Consider the following 13,705-nt stretch of genomic DNA (forward strand, 5'->3'; position numbering starts at 1 on the left):
TCAAACATTGTTTATCATTTTAAGAACGGCTGAGAAACATTTGAAAAAATTTTGTTTAGCATTTCGTTCCGTTCCAACTGTTTGGCACAAATTTCGAAGTCTTTCGGTAGTCTGAATTGAAATGCCTTTAATTTATTGATTTGAGCGAACAAATTTTAATAATGTCATGACTTTTTGTGATTGATCTGCCGATATGGTCTACTGACCGGCCATAAAAATTAAAAAACTGAAGAAAGAAATAGTCTGCTGCATCGATAGTTACCTACTTAAAATTAAATACTATTTTTCTGTTGACAAGAAAATGTATGTATGTTATATAAAAAGTGTGATAAAAGGGTTTATGCTCTACTGAAAATCCCATAAATCCAAATAAAACATTTTTTTTTTTAATATTTGTGTGAACAAAAAATTCCAATAAATCCCGGAATCGGAGAAAATGTGGAAATTTTTTTCCACTGAATGCATTTTTTCTTTTAATTTGCATATTTTTAATATAGCATAAATAGGTTAATTATACATAAAAGTCTTTTTATATAAGATAAAATTAAAGGTATATTTTATCATCCTTTTTTATTTTGCCAAAAATTACTTCGAAACCCATTTCGTTCAGTGCCACTCACATTTGATAAATAGCTAATAATTAAATATTTCTCAATTTGAATTGGAAGGAAAATTCCATATTAAAAAGTGCCTTTTAGTTGGTTAGTTTGCGAACGCTATCAACAGTTATTTGAGAGGCACTTGAGAACTAACATTTGAGACTTGAGAAATGGACTGATACTCAAATGCATCTCAAATTGAGATATAAAAAAATTGTTAATTGGGTAAATATGTAAATATGTTTGTATTTATTTTATTGGGTCTTTTGATTTCAAGCTCTTTCCCGCAGAACTGACACAATAGCCCCCACGATACTTATTTTATCGTACTGCATACATAAGTAACTAGTATATACCACATAGTATATATGTACTTACTATGTATACTTACATTTTTATACTTCAATCACCCAACAACATGCAAATCAACATGCCGGTCGCCTATCGGTCGTGTAAGTTAGGTTTATAGCGCGCACAACAAATCGTTTAGTTGAGCTTTTGCAGCGGTTTGAATTGCATGGGTTGCTACATATAAGCTGGTGATCGAGCGTGCGTTCAGTAGTGGCAAGCAAGTAGTAACTTTCAATTGTAACTGTTCGGTGATCGTGCGGCAACGATTGGAGAGCGCGAATCGAGTCTTGTGGGTGGTTGGAAACAATAGGCGGTCTGGCGTTTAATTAATGCACATCCACCGAGAGGCCTACACGACTTAATATGCAATAACATTTTAAAAGTGATCTACATATATACAAAGTTGTTTACCCATGTAATGATACATTTTTTTTTTAAAGATGTGAGAAAAAACTGTCACTAACAAGAAGTGATACGAATCAGTAGCATGTGTGAAGTGTTAAAGCTGATAATTATTCATGATTCAATAATTAAAGGTTAGTTATTGACAGCCGCGGTTTGACACTCCCTTACAAAAGGTTGCATTTACGAAAGAGAGAGAAAGGGGAATTATGAAATCCCTTGGTGTGAAAATGGTAGTAGAAAAGTACGCAAAGTAGGCACTTATTCAAAGAAATATTAAGCTATCTACGTGAATTAAGTGATTTATGTGCTATTTAGTGGTATATAAACTGCCAAAGAACTTAAAAATTAATATAAAATTACTATTTATGAGTTTTATGTAAATCAAATGAAATTTAAAAACCATTTTTGTTTCATCAGTTAAATGCGCTTTAAATGCATACAAAATGCGTACAAAAACGTATAATTCTATTTCACATGAAAGCTACACTTTTTCAGGTAAATTTGCAAAGAAGCAACACGGTGCCACTGCTAAGGGAGCGCTGCAAGAGAGACAACTGTCAGTTTAACTATCCTTTAATTATTTAATCATGATGATTATTCGTGTAAATTAAAAACATAAATATACCGGTGCATATGTACATACATAAGCGAATTAATATGTATACAAACATGATGTGTTTATTCAAATCGTGAAATAGCTTTATTAAAGACTTACTTATTACTACATATGTGTTGAGTGCTAACGAGTTAAGAGCAAGCGGTTTATAACTTCTTATAAAAATTTTAATGCAAACAATTGGCCACAGGCTAAATATATATGTACGCATACATATTTTCATTCAAGTTTGTACAGTTTACATAGCATAAATTGACTACAGTTTGTTTTCTAATCGTACATGTGGTACGAGGCTGGCTTCCACTCGACTTAATTTTAAGTTTTAGGATTTAAAAAAAATTTAGTATTTGTCAACACTTCATTGTAATATTGTTATTGAGCTTTGTACCACGATTATGTGTATTAGGAAAAATGGAAAAAGCAACAAAGTCTAAGCGGTAGAAGTCGCCATCAGGAGGAGATGTGGTGATCTTCGAAATACCGCTTAGACTTTGTTGCTTTTTCCATTTTTCCTAATAAACATAATCGTGGTACAAGGCTCAATAACAATAGATTTAAAAAAAAAAAAGTTTTGATTTCACTTTTCTACAGTAACTCATTCGAAAATTTTGTAAATTACAAAATAACGATTTACATACGTTTTCATTGCAAGCTAGCTCTGAGAGGTAAAATTTTTGGAATCAGCGCGAATTTTTTTTACATATTTTTCATACAATGATACTACTTACTACTAGTCCGAAACCATGTCCTAAGTTACAATAAAACTGTTAGCAATAACATAAATCGGAAACCCGAGTGTTTAATTTTGATTTTGATGTAATTTTTCAACTAACTTTTTCCTGTTACGCAAAAAAAAAATTACACTTCTCGACCAGAAATCCGACCTGTGACATTTTATCATCATTTTTTATATAAAATTTTCCGCTAAATTGGAATATGAAGTCAAAATAAAGATGGATATTCGCTTAAGTAATGCGCTGCGACCAGGAGATCTATTGCGCCGTTTTGCTCCTTACAGCACCCCGGTATGTCCTAGCAAATCCAGTAGGTTATTTGGTGACATCGAGTGCTTATGACGCGGCTGAGGGTTTAGTGGCCTGAGGTACTTCTCTCGTTTTCTCGTCACTGCATCACATTCGAGGAATATATGCTCCAAATTTGCAGCTGTCATGTCACAGAAGCGACATGAACCATTATACCAGATACCGAGTTTGTGTGAATGACTTCTTATTTTGCAATGACCTGTTAAGATGCCTGCTAGAAATCTTAGTGCTTTCTTTAGGAGGTTTCATGGAGCTTATCATGTATTTTGATGTTGTATTTTCCCAATGGCTTCTTTGCCTGACGCTGGCCAGTGACTTGGTTCCAGTGCAGTTCTCTATATGTTCTTTCTTCTCACCTAAACTCTTTTTTGGTGGTTTGTGATCAAGAATGATAGTATTCTCTCAATCGTGGTTTGTGATCCTATTGCAAAGAATGGTTCTGGTCATTGAAGCTTATTAAATTTTACAAATTGCGGCTTGAAGTTATCACACCAGACGTTTACGCCTCTTTCGTCCCAACTATGGTGCGGATTTTTGCCCGTTTAGTGATTCCATTTCCGGATACTTTGACGATCCGTTTTCCCACTAAAGTGTGCGACAGAAACGTATGTACAGACAACAGTATGTGAAACGGATACGTTTCCGGCTGTTTGTTCTGAAATTCGTCTGATTGAATTTTTCGTTCAATACGCGTTCCTTCTGCACTTCACGGATACTTTTTCATGGTTCAAGAGAAATAAAATAAAATTAGGAAGCGCCCGACGGAATTCGGCACCTTCTGAGAGCTAACAAATAGCGGCACATTCCTCTACACGCTCAGCCATTGCCAACTTCGCATGCATGCTTTTAAATGTTTACCTTGAGCAAATAAAATACAATTATTGCTTTCAAATGACATCATCTTTTTCGAACATGTCGAACGATTTCCAGAGACGAAAATTTATGATAACTGTAGGAGTTTTTCTATTCGTTTTTGGATACGGAAAATTGAACTAAACTGCACTGTCGGCAAAATTTACGTTTCTTTGCTGGCTGGGTATCTATGTACGTTTTTTATGTACATATGTATGTAAATTCAAATTACCAAAGTTTTTCTTTTGTATGTAATATGTATGCTAGTAATATGAGTTGAAGATCGACCTATCTCAGCAGCCAGTTCAAAAACGCTCTATCTCAGAAAACTTTCCAAGAATGCGCTATCTCAACTGAAAATATATTGAAAATATGTTGAGATAAGCCTTTTGCGAACTGGCTGCCGAGATAGGTCGGCCTTCCATAGAGGTGTCGATATATGAACTAAAGAGCTAGTTTACTAAGTTGAACAAACAACAACTGAACGGTTCACTCAAAAGAACTAAAGTGCCCAACTCTAGTATTAATAAGATAATAAGTAGTACATATGTAAATATAGACATATGTATGTATACAAATAAAATTTACAAAATACATATCGTCGATGTTATTGCAAAACCGTCCATTGACCAGTTGTAAAACCGCCTAAATCGCCGTTGTGGCAAAAATGAGATTTGGTAAACCTGAACTCCAGGCATCGAGGTTTATGCATAAAAATCGTTAAATCGTTATTAAAACAACAGATTCGTAAAATAATAGCTAGAGAAAATACCGCCTATCAAGGCGGTAAAATTTGAGTGCCGTAAGATAGGGCGATGGGCGGTTTTGCAAAAACAACGACGATATATCATTCGTGTGATTTAATTAAAGAACAAAAAATAAATACTACTACTACTACTACGCATAAAAAACACAGAGGGTCATTAAAATGCCAATCTCTAGTGAGTTTTTGAGATTGGTCATTGTCCTGTTGTTCCTAGTCGTCACTGCGCAAACGGAAAACCCAAGGTTTGTAGATACCGAGCCAAAGCAAATTGCAAGCTGATAAGCCAATTTTTTAAAAACTTCGAAGCAAAGTTTTTCTTGCTGAAAATATAACTCGTTTACATAAATATAAAACTATAAAAATAAATAAATTTAAAACTATTTTTGTTTACCCACTTTCAAAATTTCTCAAATAAAAGCTTAATTCAAGTTCATTACACAGGTCGATTCTGTAGGAAATTAAAACTTTTGTAATGTGGCCGCTTCCGCTAAAATAGTTAAATCATGAAGTTATAACAGTTAATGACTTATCTTAAACTTTTAAATTCTCTTTCTTCCTACACAATTCTACTTTGAAAAGCCCTAAATGGATTTGCACTTCGACTGATTTGTGTGTCATCGATGAGGCGGCTAATATTGGAGATGTCAAGCGTTTTGAGAGCCAAAATGATTGTCGGCTTTCGTGTGGCAAGTATGGTGGCATATGGCCAATGCCCACCGGCGACTGCACCCTGTCGAATGAACGCATACGTTTCGATCCCTGGAAGGTGAGATTCAATGTGGCTGCACCCGATCCGGCTAGTACGCAATATGTGCGCGAATCGAATCGCATTTTCCTTAGCAACATTCTGAAAGAGTGTGTGCGAAATTGTACACTGCCCGACAGCAAAGAGGTGCTAGTAAAGATTACAGTGAGTTCGAATAGTCTGGTTTTGGATTGGGACACAAATGAGACCTACGCGTTGACTATACGAACAACAGGTGCGTATAAAAATAAAAACAAAGTATCAACTAGTAGCTAATATATTTATATTTATGTATGCTAAAATTATTGCAAGCAGAAATGGCCACTTTTGTTGAAATCAAAGCGCAAACAGTGTACGGGGCGAGACATGCGCTGGAGACGATAAGCAACCTTATAACGGGCAGCATAGAGTAGGTGCAGTAGACATATAAACATACATACATACATACGTATACTACTAACTTATTTATGTACATGTTTACCAATGCCGTTTGCTACTTTTTTTAATAAAAAAGCAATGGTCTGTTGTTGGTGAAAGCTGCCCGTGTCCGCGATAGACCCATTTACCCCCATCGAGGCCTACTTTTGGACACTGCCCGAAATTACGTACCATTGAAATTGATTAGCAGAACTCTGGATGCTATGGCGGCATCAAAGATGAATGTCCTCCACTGGCATGTGGTGGATACCCAAAGCTTTCCACTGGAAATTACCCGAGTTCCAGAATTACAGCAGTAAGTCATTTTAGATGAGAGTATGCAATGATTATGAAGTTAAGTAAATATGAAAACAAACAATGAAAATGGATGCAAAAAATTTACAAAATACTTAAGCAAAAATATCAAAATCAGATTCAAAATAATAAAAACCGCGAACATTTCACAATTTAAAAAAAAAAGTTAGGGGTCGCTACCAGAATTTGAACAAATTGATTTTTTTTAAATCACAAAATTCTACAAAATTTTGACATGAGCTGCTATAATTCAGCAATTTTATGAATTTACATGAATAACAGGCCAATTCTGACAACTCGCTTTCAACTCACCATAGCCTTTCGAAAGACAAAAGCCTATGCAGAAAGTTCTTTTCTGGCTTTCGAAAGGCTAATTGAAAAATCTGCTAACGAGAACGTGTGAGCGATTTTCTGTTTGCCTGTTAGCAATAAGTATTCTAAAAGTTAAATGAAATAAAAAATTCTTACAGCCGGTTTCACCAGCAATTTAAATGGAAAACGATTTTTAATTCTCTGTCCATTTCCATATTAAAATTCAAAAAATTAAAAAAAATTTTTCACTTAAATTGCTTTTGTGAAATGGGCTGTTAATATTTCTATATTATCACAAATAACAATCAAAAATAAAAATAAAAAATACTTAAATTAAAACATAGAAAAAATTTATAAAGTGACTTTCTAAAAATTAAATGATTATAAAAAAATTTTTCCTCTTTAAAACAATAAATTCTAAGTACTAAACTAATTAAGTTCCTAAAACTTAAGTGAAATTAAAAAATATCATCTTTTTTAAAATAATAACTTTTAAAAGAAAATTAAATTAAAAAAAGAAAAAATAAATAAAATAAGCTAAAAATTAAGTAAAATTAAAAATAATATTTTCTTCTCAAAAAAATAAAATCTAAAGAGTAATTAAAATAAAAAACAACGAACATAAAAAAACTTTAATAAATTTAATTTTATATATGTTCCCATATTTTCGTGTTTCCATCTCTAGATTTGGTGCTTATCGACCCGACATGGTTTACTCTCGCACCGACACCCACAATATGGTGCGCTATGCACGCCTTCGTGGTATACGCATCATTATCGAAATCGATGGGCCTTCACATGCCGGCAATGGTTGGCAGTGGGGCCCCGCGTCAGGCCTTGGCAACATGGCGGTATGCGTAAACCAACAGCCCTGGCGCTCCTATTGTATCGAGCCGCCATGCGGCCAATTAAATCCACTTAACGAGAATATGTATGGCATAATGAAGGAAATTTATGAAGATCTCGCTGAGGTGAATGCACCGGAAGAGACCATTCACATGGGAGGCGACGAAGTATTTATACCCTGCTGGAATAGTACCGCGGAAATAACGCGAAGTATGCTTAAGACAGGCTATGATTTAAGTTTGCGCAGCTTTTACAAGGTATGGTCGGAGTTTCATCGCAAGAACCTAGACTCGTGGGACAATGTAACACAACGGCAATATCCACGTATTGCAGTACCTAAATCGGTTATACTTTGGTCCAGTCATTTAACCGACCCGGCATTATAGCCGAACATTTGCCAAAGGAACGTTTCATCATACAGACGTGGGTAGAGTCAGATAAAACTCTGAACAACGATTTACTGTTGAAGGGATATCGCCTTATAGTGTCTACGAAGAATGCCTGGTATTTGGATCATGGTTTTTGGGGTCGCACAAGCTACTACAATTGGAAAACTGTCTATGACAATCGCATGGAAGTGCATCCTTTGGTATTGGGCGGTGAGGTGTGCATGTGGAGTGAGTTTGTGGATCAAAGTTCTATAGGTAAGTGGATGCGAAAATACATAGTATGTATGTAGATGCATTCGAGGTAAGCAGTAATAATTTTGTTTGTTTTGACAAAAGAATCACGCACTTGGCCGCGCGCTGGTGCCGCAGCTGAGCGACTGTGGGCGAATCCGAAACTATCCAGCCTACTGGTGCAAACACGATTTTTGCGTTACCGAGAACGTCTTATATCACGAGGCATCAAAGCTGACGCGGTAGTACCGAAATGGTGTGTGCTGAATGAGGGTCAGTGTTTTTAGAATACATATGTATGAAGAATTATTTAAAATTGTATATTGATAAGAAAAAATAAAACTGTTATTCTTTTTAACGTACTTAATATGTTTGGATATGATTGCTCAAAGTACGTTCTGTGACTAGTGTTTTGATATAGCCTTGATCGATGGCATGTTGCAGCGTGTTGTACATTTACATACATATGCAGTTCTCAACCCTGCGGGTTTCATTATGAGTAATCTTCATCCTCCGCCTCTGCAAGCCTGAGGCCAAGAAAGCGGGTGCAGTCCATAAGGTTTCCGGGGTCAGGGATCGCTTCGTAGCAAAGCGTGGTTCCTGCGATGACATCGAGCGCATTATGTTGTGTTCTGCCCGCACTAGCGCTGCGAAGCTTGCCACCGGCCGGCCGATCTCTTTGTAAGTTGTGAATAGAGTCTTCTGGTCGGTTCTTTAGGTGCTTCCGGCTAGCGACTTGAGGACTTTGTTCCCGGCTCACAGTTTGTTACAAGTGAATTTCCAGGTGGTTGACTGTCGGTATTTTGGCGCCATCAACGTCTAGTTCGAGCCTAATCTCCTCGGTCTAGGAACTCTACGCGGCTTAGACTTGTTGTTGCTGAATTTAACTGCTTGAAACAAATAGTTGGTTATCCACTATTATTCTATTACCTGGTCGACGTTGTTTCAGACCCTCGTTTATCTGTGCGGTGATGGCGTTCAATGCTGTGCATTTTTTGGAATGCATGCTGGTGTTCACTTGATTCGTCAGACTGAGGAGTGGTGCTTCCATTGTTTTTGTCGCTGGGTATAGGAGGCAGATGGGTCTATACGAATCTTCTGCACCCGCCATCTTCCCTGGCTTAAAAATGGGAATGATCCTACCAATTTTCAATATCTCAGGGATGATCAGGGTGGACGGGCACAAGTTGAAAGCGGCGGTTATGTACTCGACTTCCGCAGGTCCTATCTTTTTCAGCTTATGCATGGAGATTCCTAGTAGGCCTAACGTCTGAGCATTGTTGACAGCGGCTTGCGTCTCTTCCGTTGTAAAGCACATTGGTGTGTCTTGGGAGGGAGTTTACATAAGTGCTTTCCGTAGCACACTGCGGGGCTTTATATCTTTTAGGGTGTGCAATGAATTGCGGCCAAATGTAAGGGCGACGTTGTCTTTACCTTTCGTCTTTATACTTTTTGGGAATATTTGTTCGCGATAAGGCAGGCTTATTATAGAGGTGGAGTAGCCATCGCAGTATTTAAAATTTTACGTTTAGAAACAAAAAGATTTTATAATGTAATAATTTAGTTTTTACAGGCGTATGCCTAGTGTTAGCTTCCACGTCCACATAAGATTTAATCCAGCGAGTTAGTATTGTTGCTTTGGACGGGATTCCTTCTAATGTCGCGTCGCTATTCGGTTGCAAAAGAAGGCTATCATCGAACAACCGCCTGTAGGTGAAGGTGAGAGTCAACCCAGTCGGAAAAGGTACTCTACCGTGGTAATAGTTTATTTAATTTGTACTTGAAGGCAATACTCGTACGACGAAATATCACCTGAGAGATGTTATTATGTGAATACTTGAAGTTGATAATTGTTATTTGCAATCTTTGCAAAATTTTATAAAAGTAAATAACGGCTGTATTTCTTTATTCATTCTGAACGTTTGGAATAAACTTGTTTGTTTACTTATTTTTTAGAACGTTCCTTATGATATGTTAACGTATATTTCAAACGCATTCTGTTTATTCTGGCTGTGAAATGGGATTATCTGGAATGTATAAAGAAACGCAGCCAAAGTGAACTAAAACAAAATAGATTTCAAGGAATTTAAAAGGATTCAATTTAATTCAAATATTAGTCGTAAGCAGTTAACTTAAGTGAAACTATAAGATTTTTTTCTTTCAAACACTTTTTGATTTAATAAATTTACTATAAATAGCCATATTATTTCGAGTGTTGACCAAACCCAAACTATTCAGTCTACTAGAGCAAATATGATTTGTGCTGGCAGAACGTTTAATGGCCGATGTAGTTAAATAGAAAGTATTTTCTGAATAACGGTAGGAGTTTTAAAATATGTACATAAATGTATTTATTTAAATTCGCATATAGTAATATTAAAAATAAAAATGAATGTTACAATTTTTGACTAAAAATATATGTATAGGCAATTTTATTGTACTTATTGTGACTTTAATTCTTTATATAGCTTTGGTCGATGGCATGTTTGAATATCTGTGCAATACGTTCGCGCTTTANCGCAGCTCCTCACTTGTACAAGAGTATATGAAGAATGATATATCTAAAGCGATAGAAGCTCGACGCGCCAATTGAAAATCAATTATTATAATTGCCTCTGGACTATTGTCTTTTGAGTAACGAGTTAAGAAATTTGGTGTCCAACAATCGCCATGTCCAATAGCAGCTAAGGGAGCTGGAAATTTTTGTACGAAAAGAATAAACTCCAAATCTAAATTCTAAAGAATCATTTTCACATACAATCTGTAGATACGAGCTTGATAAGATCGTCATACAGCGGTGTAGGTTGCAAAAATTTAGCAGCTATAGTTTCGTATTTAGTGCCGGGATAGGTTTTTTCAATAGCATCTTTAGCTACATTGCAGGCTAAACCAAGAAAGCCAATGTACCAGGAACGTTTACCTTCATTGTAGTAGGTTTCCTGAAAAGTTGAACGTTTTAAGAGGAGTAGAATAGTAACTTTGTTTCATTTTAAGAAAATGATTTACAATTAAGACTCTTACCTCCAAACCTTTTGCTGCCGCCTCAAAATTTTCTGGCTCCAAAGCGCGGAAAGCCAAAGAAATACCGTGAAATCGACCCAATGTTCGCATTGTCAACAAAGCATCTTCCAATGAAATATAATCTTGTCTGTTTGGTGCACCATAACCTCGGAAACTGACATTTTCTAGTGCAATGAAATCGTTTTCGCCATCACAATGTGATGCAAAACATTTTGGATATTCGGTAAAAGGATTTGTGGGCTTGCGACGGGCTTGGAAAGCCTCCCAGGCAGGCACAACCTTTGTGTAGAAGTTTATTTCATTGCGAAAGAAGTCGGCGGAATGAAATACTTTTCTGCGTGCGACGTTGTCGGGCATACCTTTGCAAATGAGATGGACTTCAAGGACCGAGCTGAAATAATGATAATTGGTTTTTTTTTTTAGTTATTGACAAAAAACTAGTTTTAAGTTTAAAATAAGTAATTTGTGTATGTACCCATTTTTCTCATTAACGCCGTCAACAGTAAGCCGAAACACTTTGCTTAGATAAGAATCGCCCTTCTTGAAACCTGGCCCAAATTTGTAGGAAGTGTGTTTGGTACCACCTGCCTTTTGGACAATTTCATCCAAAGTTTTTTCAGTGAATTTGTTCGAAATGTCTGATAAACTCATATTTGCGCTATAAAGAAAAATAGTTAATTAAACAAGCACTCCACACTTCTAAATATGTATGTACTCCATACTTTAATATGTACACAAGACCAAATTAATAATTTGAATGGCTCCGCATAAACCACCTGTTCTGTTTTGTGGGTTATTTTTTCTCTTAAATATTCACGGTTATTTTACGATACTTTCAAATTGGGGATGGATATTTTTTACCTCTGTTTGTGAGTTATGGTTGTGTGAATTTTTTTATTATTTAGCCTTCACAGAAATATATCTGGGAACCATAGGGGGCCTAGGTCGGGGGTGACATTTTTGTCAATGGCGGTTCATGTCCTCTCCAAAAAGGGTGGTTGGAGGTGCCACGCACACTCCCCCTTCGCCCACCACCCCTTTAACGACTGCCCTTATTGGAAAGCCAACTCTATATCTGCGTTAGTACGGCATATTAACTATAGTGGGGAGGCTGGTTTTAATATAATGCACTTGAGATGGGCGCGTGATTGATTTTGGCTCACACTTTGTGTGACAACATCAAGGCGCACGCCACAAATCGGAGAAGAAGCTCATATGTGTAAGCGCCAATCTTTTATATTATTATTTACATATTTACCTAGTATCACCTCCACGTCCGGTAATGCTCTTCTAAACCTGTACGTAATCAGACTATGCACCGAATTACCCAGCGTTCAGCTTATAAATGCAATGATCATAACGCCCAACACTCATATGCTATTAGGAATTGCTAGAATTGACGGCCACGTCAGTTTCTACTGTTATGTTTAATTAATGATTAGAAAACATCAGAATTACATACATTTGCATGCAAGTACGTAGAGTTATTTGTCGCGATGCACTTAAAATGATTTCTTTGTCACTTCATCATGTTCTTTCTATTAGTTGATTTGCGATTATGTGTGTCTACAAACATATTTGCAGGCAACGGACAACGGAGATAATTTACTTATCAAAAATAAAACTATCCAACTTGATTGATAAACAAAAGTCACGGTTAGGTATGAAACGATACGAGTTTATACAAGTACATACTCGATACTTTTCGTTCGATACCAAGTAATTTTGGTATCGATACTTTTGAACCAAGTACTGAGTAAGTATCGAAAAAAAAAATACCCGCATCGAAATCCGTTACCAAGACGAATTTTCTTTTGGAATTTGTCCCTCTACTAATATAATTCGCCCAGTGCTAGCATGTTCGTCTGGCGATGCTGTTAGGTATTGAAACTGGCTGCAGGAAAAGGCAAAACTGTCATTTCCATGTTACACACTAAAGCAGGGATCACACGATTTGTACATTTGTCCAGATTTGTACATTTTCACAGTAACAGAGAGGTGTTGTTTGGAAAGTTGTTGTTGAGCTGAACTCATTCTTGGTACAAATTTCTAGACAACACCGCTCTGTGGTTGCCAAATATGTAAATGTACAAATCGTGTGATCCCTGCTTTACAAACCTATGTTTATTGTTGATGTTATTTCCGCATTTGACGTAGCGTTGATGCTTTTGTTTAGGTATGGCGGTTAGAGTAACAAGGCCCAAGTGATCAAGCATTAGAAGGCCGCTCGAGTTCAAGTCCTTCTCGGGCGCAGAGGATTTTTCATTTATTTATTTATTTTTGCTAATTTTAGTTTACATAAAATTTAGATTTTAATGTTTTGTTTTAATGTAATGCTTATGACATTAAAGCATTTTAGATTATTTCCTAATGCAATTGTGGTTGGACAAATATTTTTAAATAAAACAGAAAGCAATTGCCTTTTGCTCCATGTATTAATTTTTGCGACCAGCTCAGAGCCAGCTGTCAAATGAGAGACTTTTTTTTTTGAGACTAGGGACGTGAGACAGCATACTGAATATCAACTTGTCTAAAAAGCGAAGTTCATTACGAAAAGTCACTATTAGCGACTAGAGACTGCTTAGTCTGCATTCAAACACGGAAACTCGAGTAGCTTAGGCCCAATTTCAGATAGCCTATTTAAGTAAAGATTGTTGATTAACTTCTTCTATTCATTTTCAGGTCATGCATTTAATTTGCACTTAAATGGCCAATATTGGGTATTTAAATATGAGATATGTGTTTGTACCAAACAACCAAGATTGATTGGTAGGTTGTCAATCCCACCCAAAAACAA

General features: G+C 36.3%; 2 protein-coding genes across 5 annotated transcripts; one reads left to right on the forward strand and one right to left on the reverse strand.

Moving 5' to 3' along the window:
* The first annotated feature begins 1,025 nt into the window (after nucleotides 1-1,025).
* LOC108377266 (chitooligosaccharidolytic beta-N-acetylglucosaminidase-like) lies at nucleotides 1,026-8,237 on the forward strand. Its single transcript, XM_017633526.1, is given in 8 exon segments — nucleotides 1,026-1,365; nucleotides 4,737-4,874; nucleotides 5,212-5,612; nucleotides 5,693-5,786; nucleotides 5,892-6,110; nucleotides 7,107-7,642; nucleotides 7,645-7,911; nucleotides 7,993-8,237. Coding segments are annotated over 7 exon segments (1,779 nt in total). The 5' UTR covers nucleotides 1,026-1,365; nucleotides 4,737-4,794; the 3' UTR covers nucleotides 8,175-8,237.
* Nucleotides 8,238-10,220: 1,983 nt separating this feature from the next.
* On the reverse strand, nucleotides 10,221-12,590 carry LOC108377267 (uncharacterized). Of its 4 annotated transcripts, XM_017633529.1 has the most exons (6): nucleotides 12,371-12,590; nucleotides 12,167-12,298; nucleotides 11,384-11,566; nucleotides 10,909-11,299; nucleotides 10,646-10,826; nucleotides 10,221-10,580 (listed from the first exon to the last, which is right to left on the reverse strand). In XM_017633529.1, the coding sequence occupies exons 3-6, from the start codon at nucleotides 11,557-11,559 to the stop codon at nucleotides 10,402-10,404; spliced, it is 927 nt and encodes a 308-aa protein (XP_017489018.1). In that variant the 5' UTR covers nucleotides 11,560-11,566; nucleotides 12,167-12,298; nucleotides 12,371-12,590; the 3' UTR covers nucleotides 10,221-10,401. The 4 variants fall into 4 exon arrangements, with proteins under 4 accessions (XP_017489018.1, XP_017489020.1, XP_017489016.1 ...); XM_017633531.1 differs by lacking the exon at nucleotides 12,167-12,298 and having other exon boundaries at nucleotides 12,391-12,590; XM_017633527.1 differs by having other exon boundaries at nucleotides 12,167-12,590.
* Nucleotides 12,591-13,705: the final 1,115 nt, after the last annotated feature.

Source organism: Rhagoletis zephyria, unplaced genomic scaffold (genome assembly GCF_001687245.7).
Source record: "Rhagoletis zephyria isolate East Lansing unplaced genomic scaffold, Rhagoletis_zephyria_1.1 Rzeph_scaffold_11787, whole genome shotgun sequence".
Lineage (NCBI taxonomy): Eukaryota > Metazoa > Arthropoda > Insecta > Diptera > Tephritidae > Rhagoletis > Rhagoletis zephyria.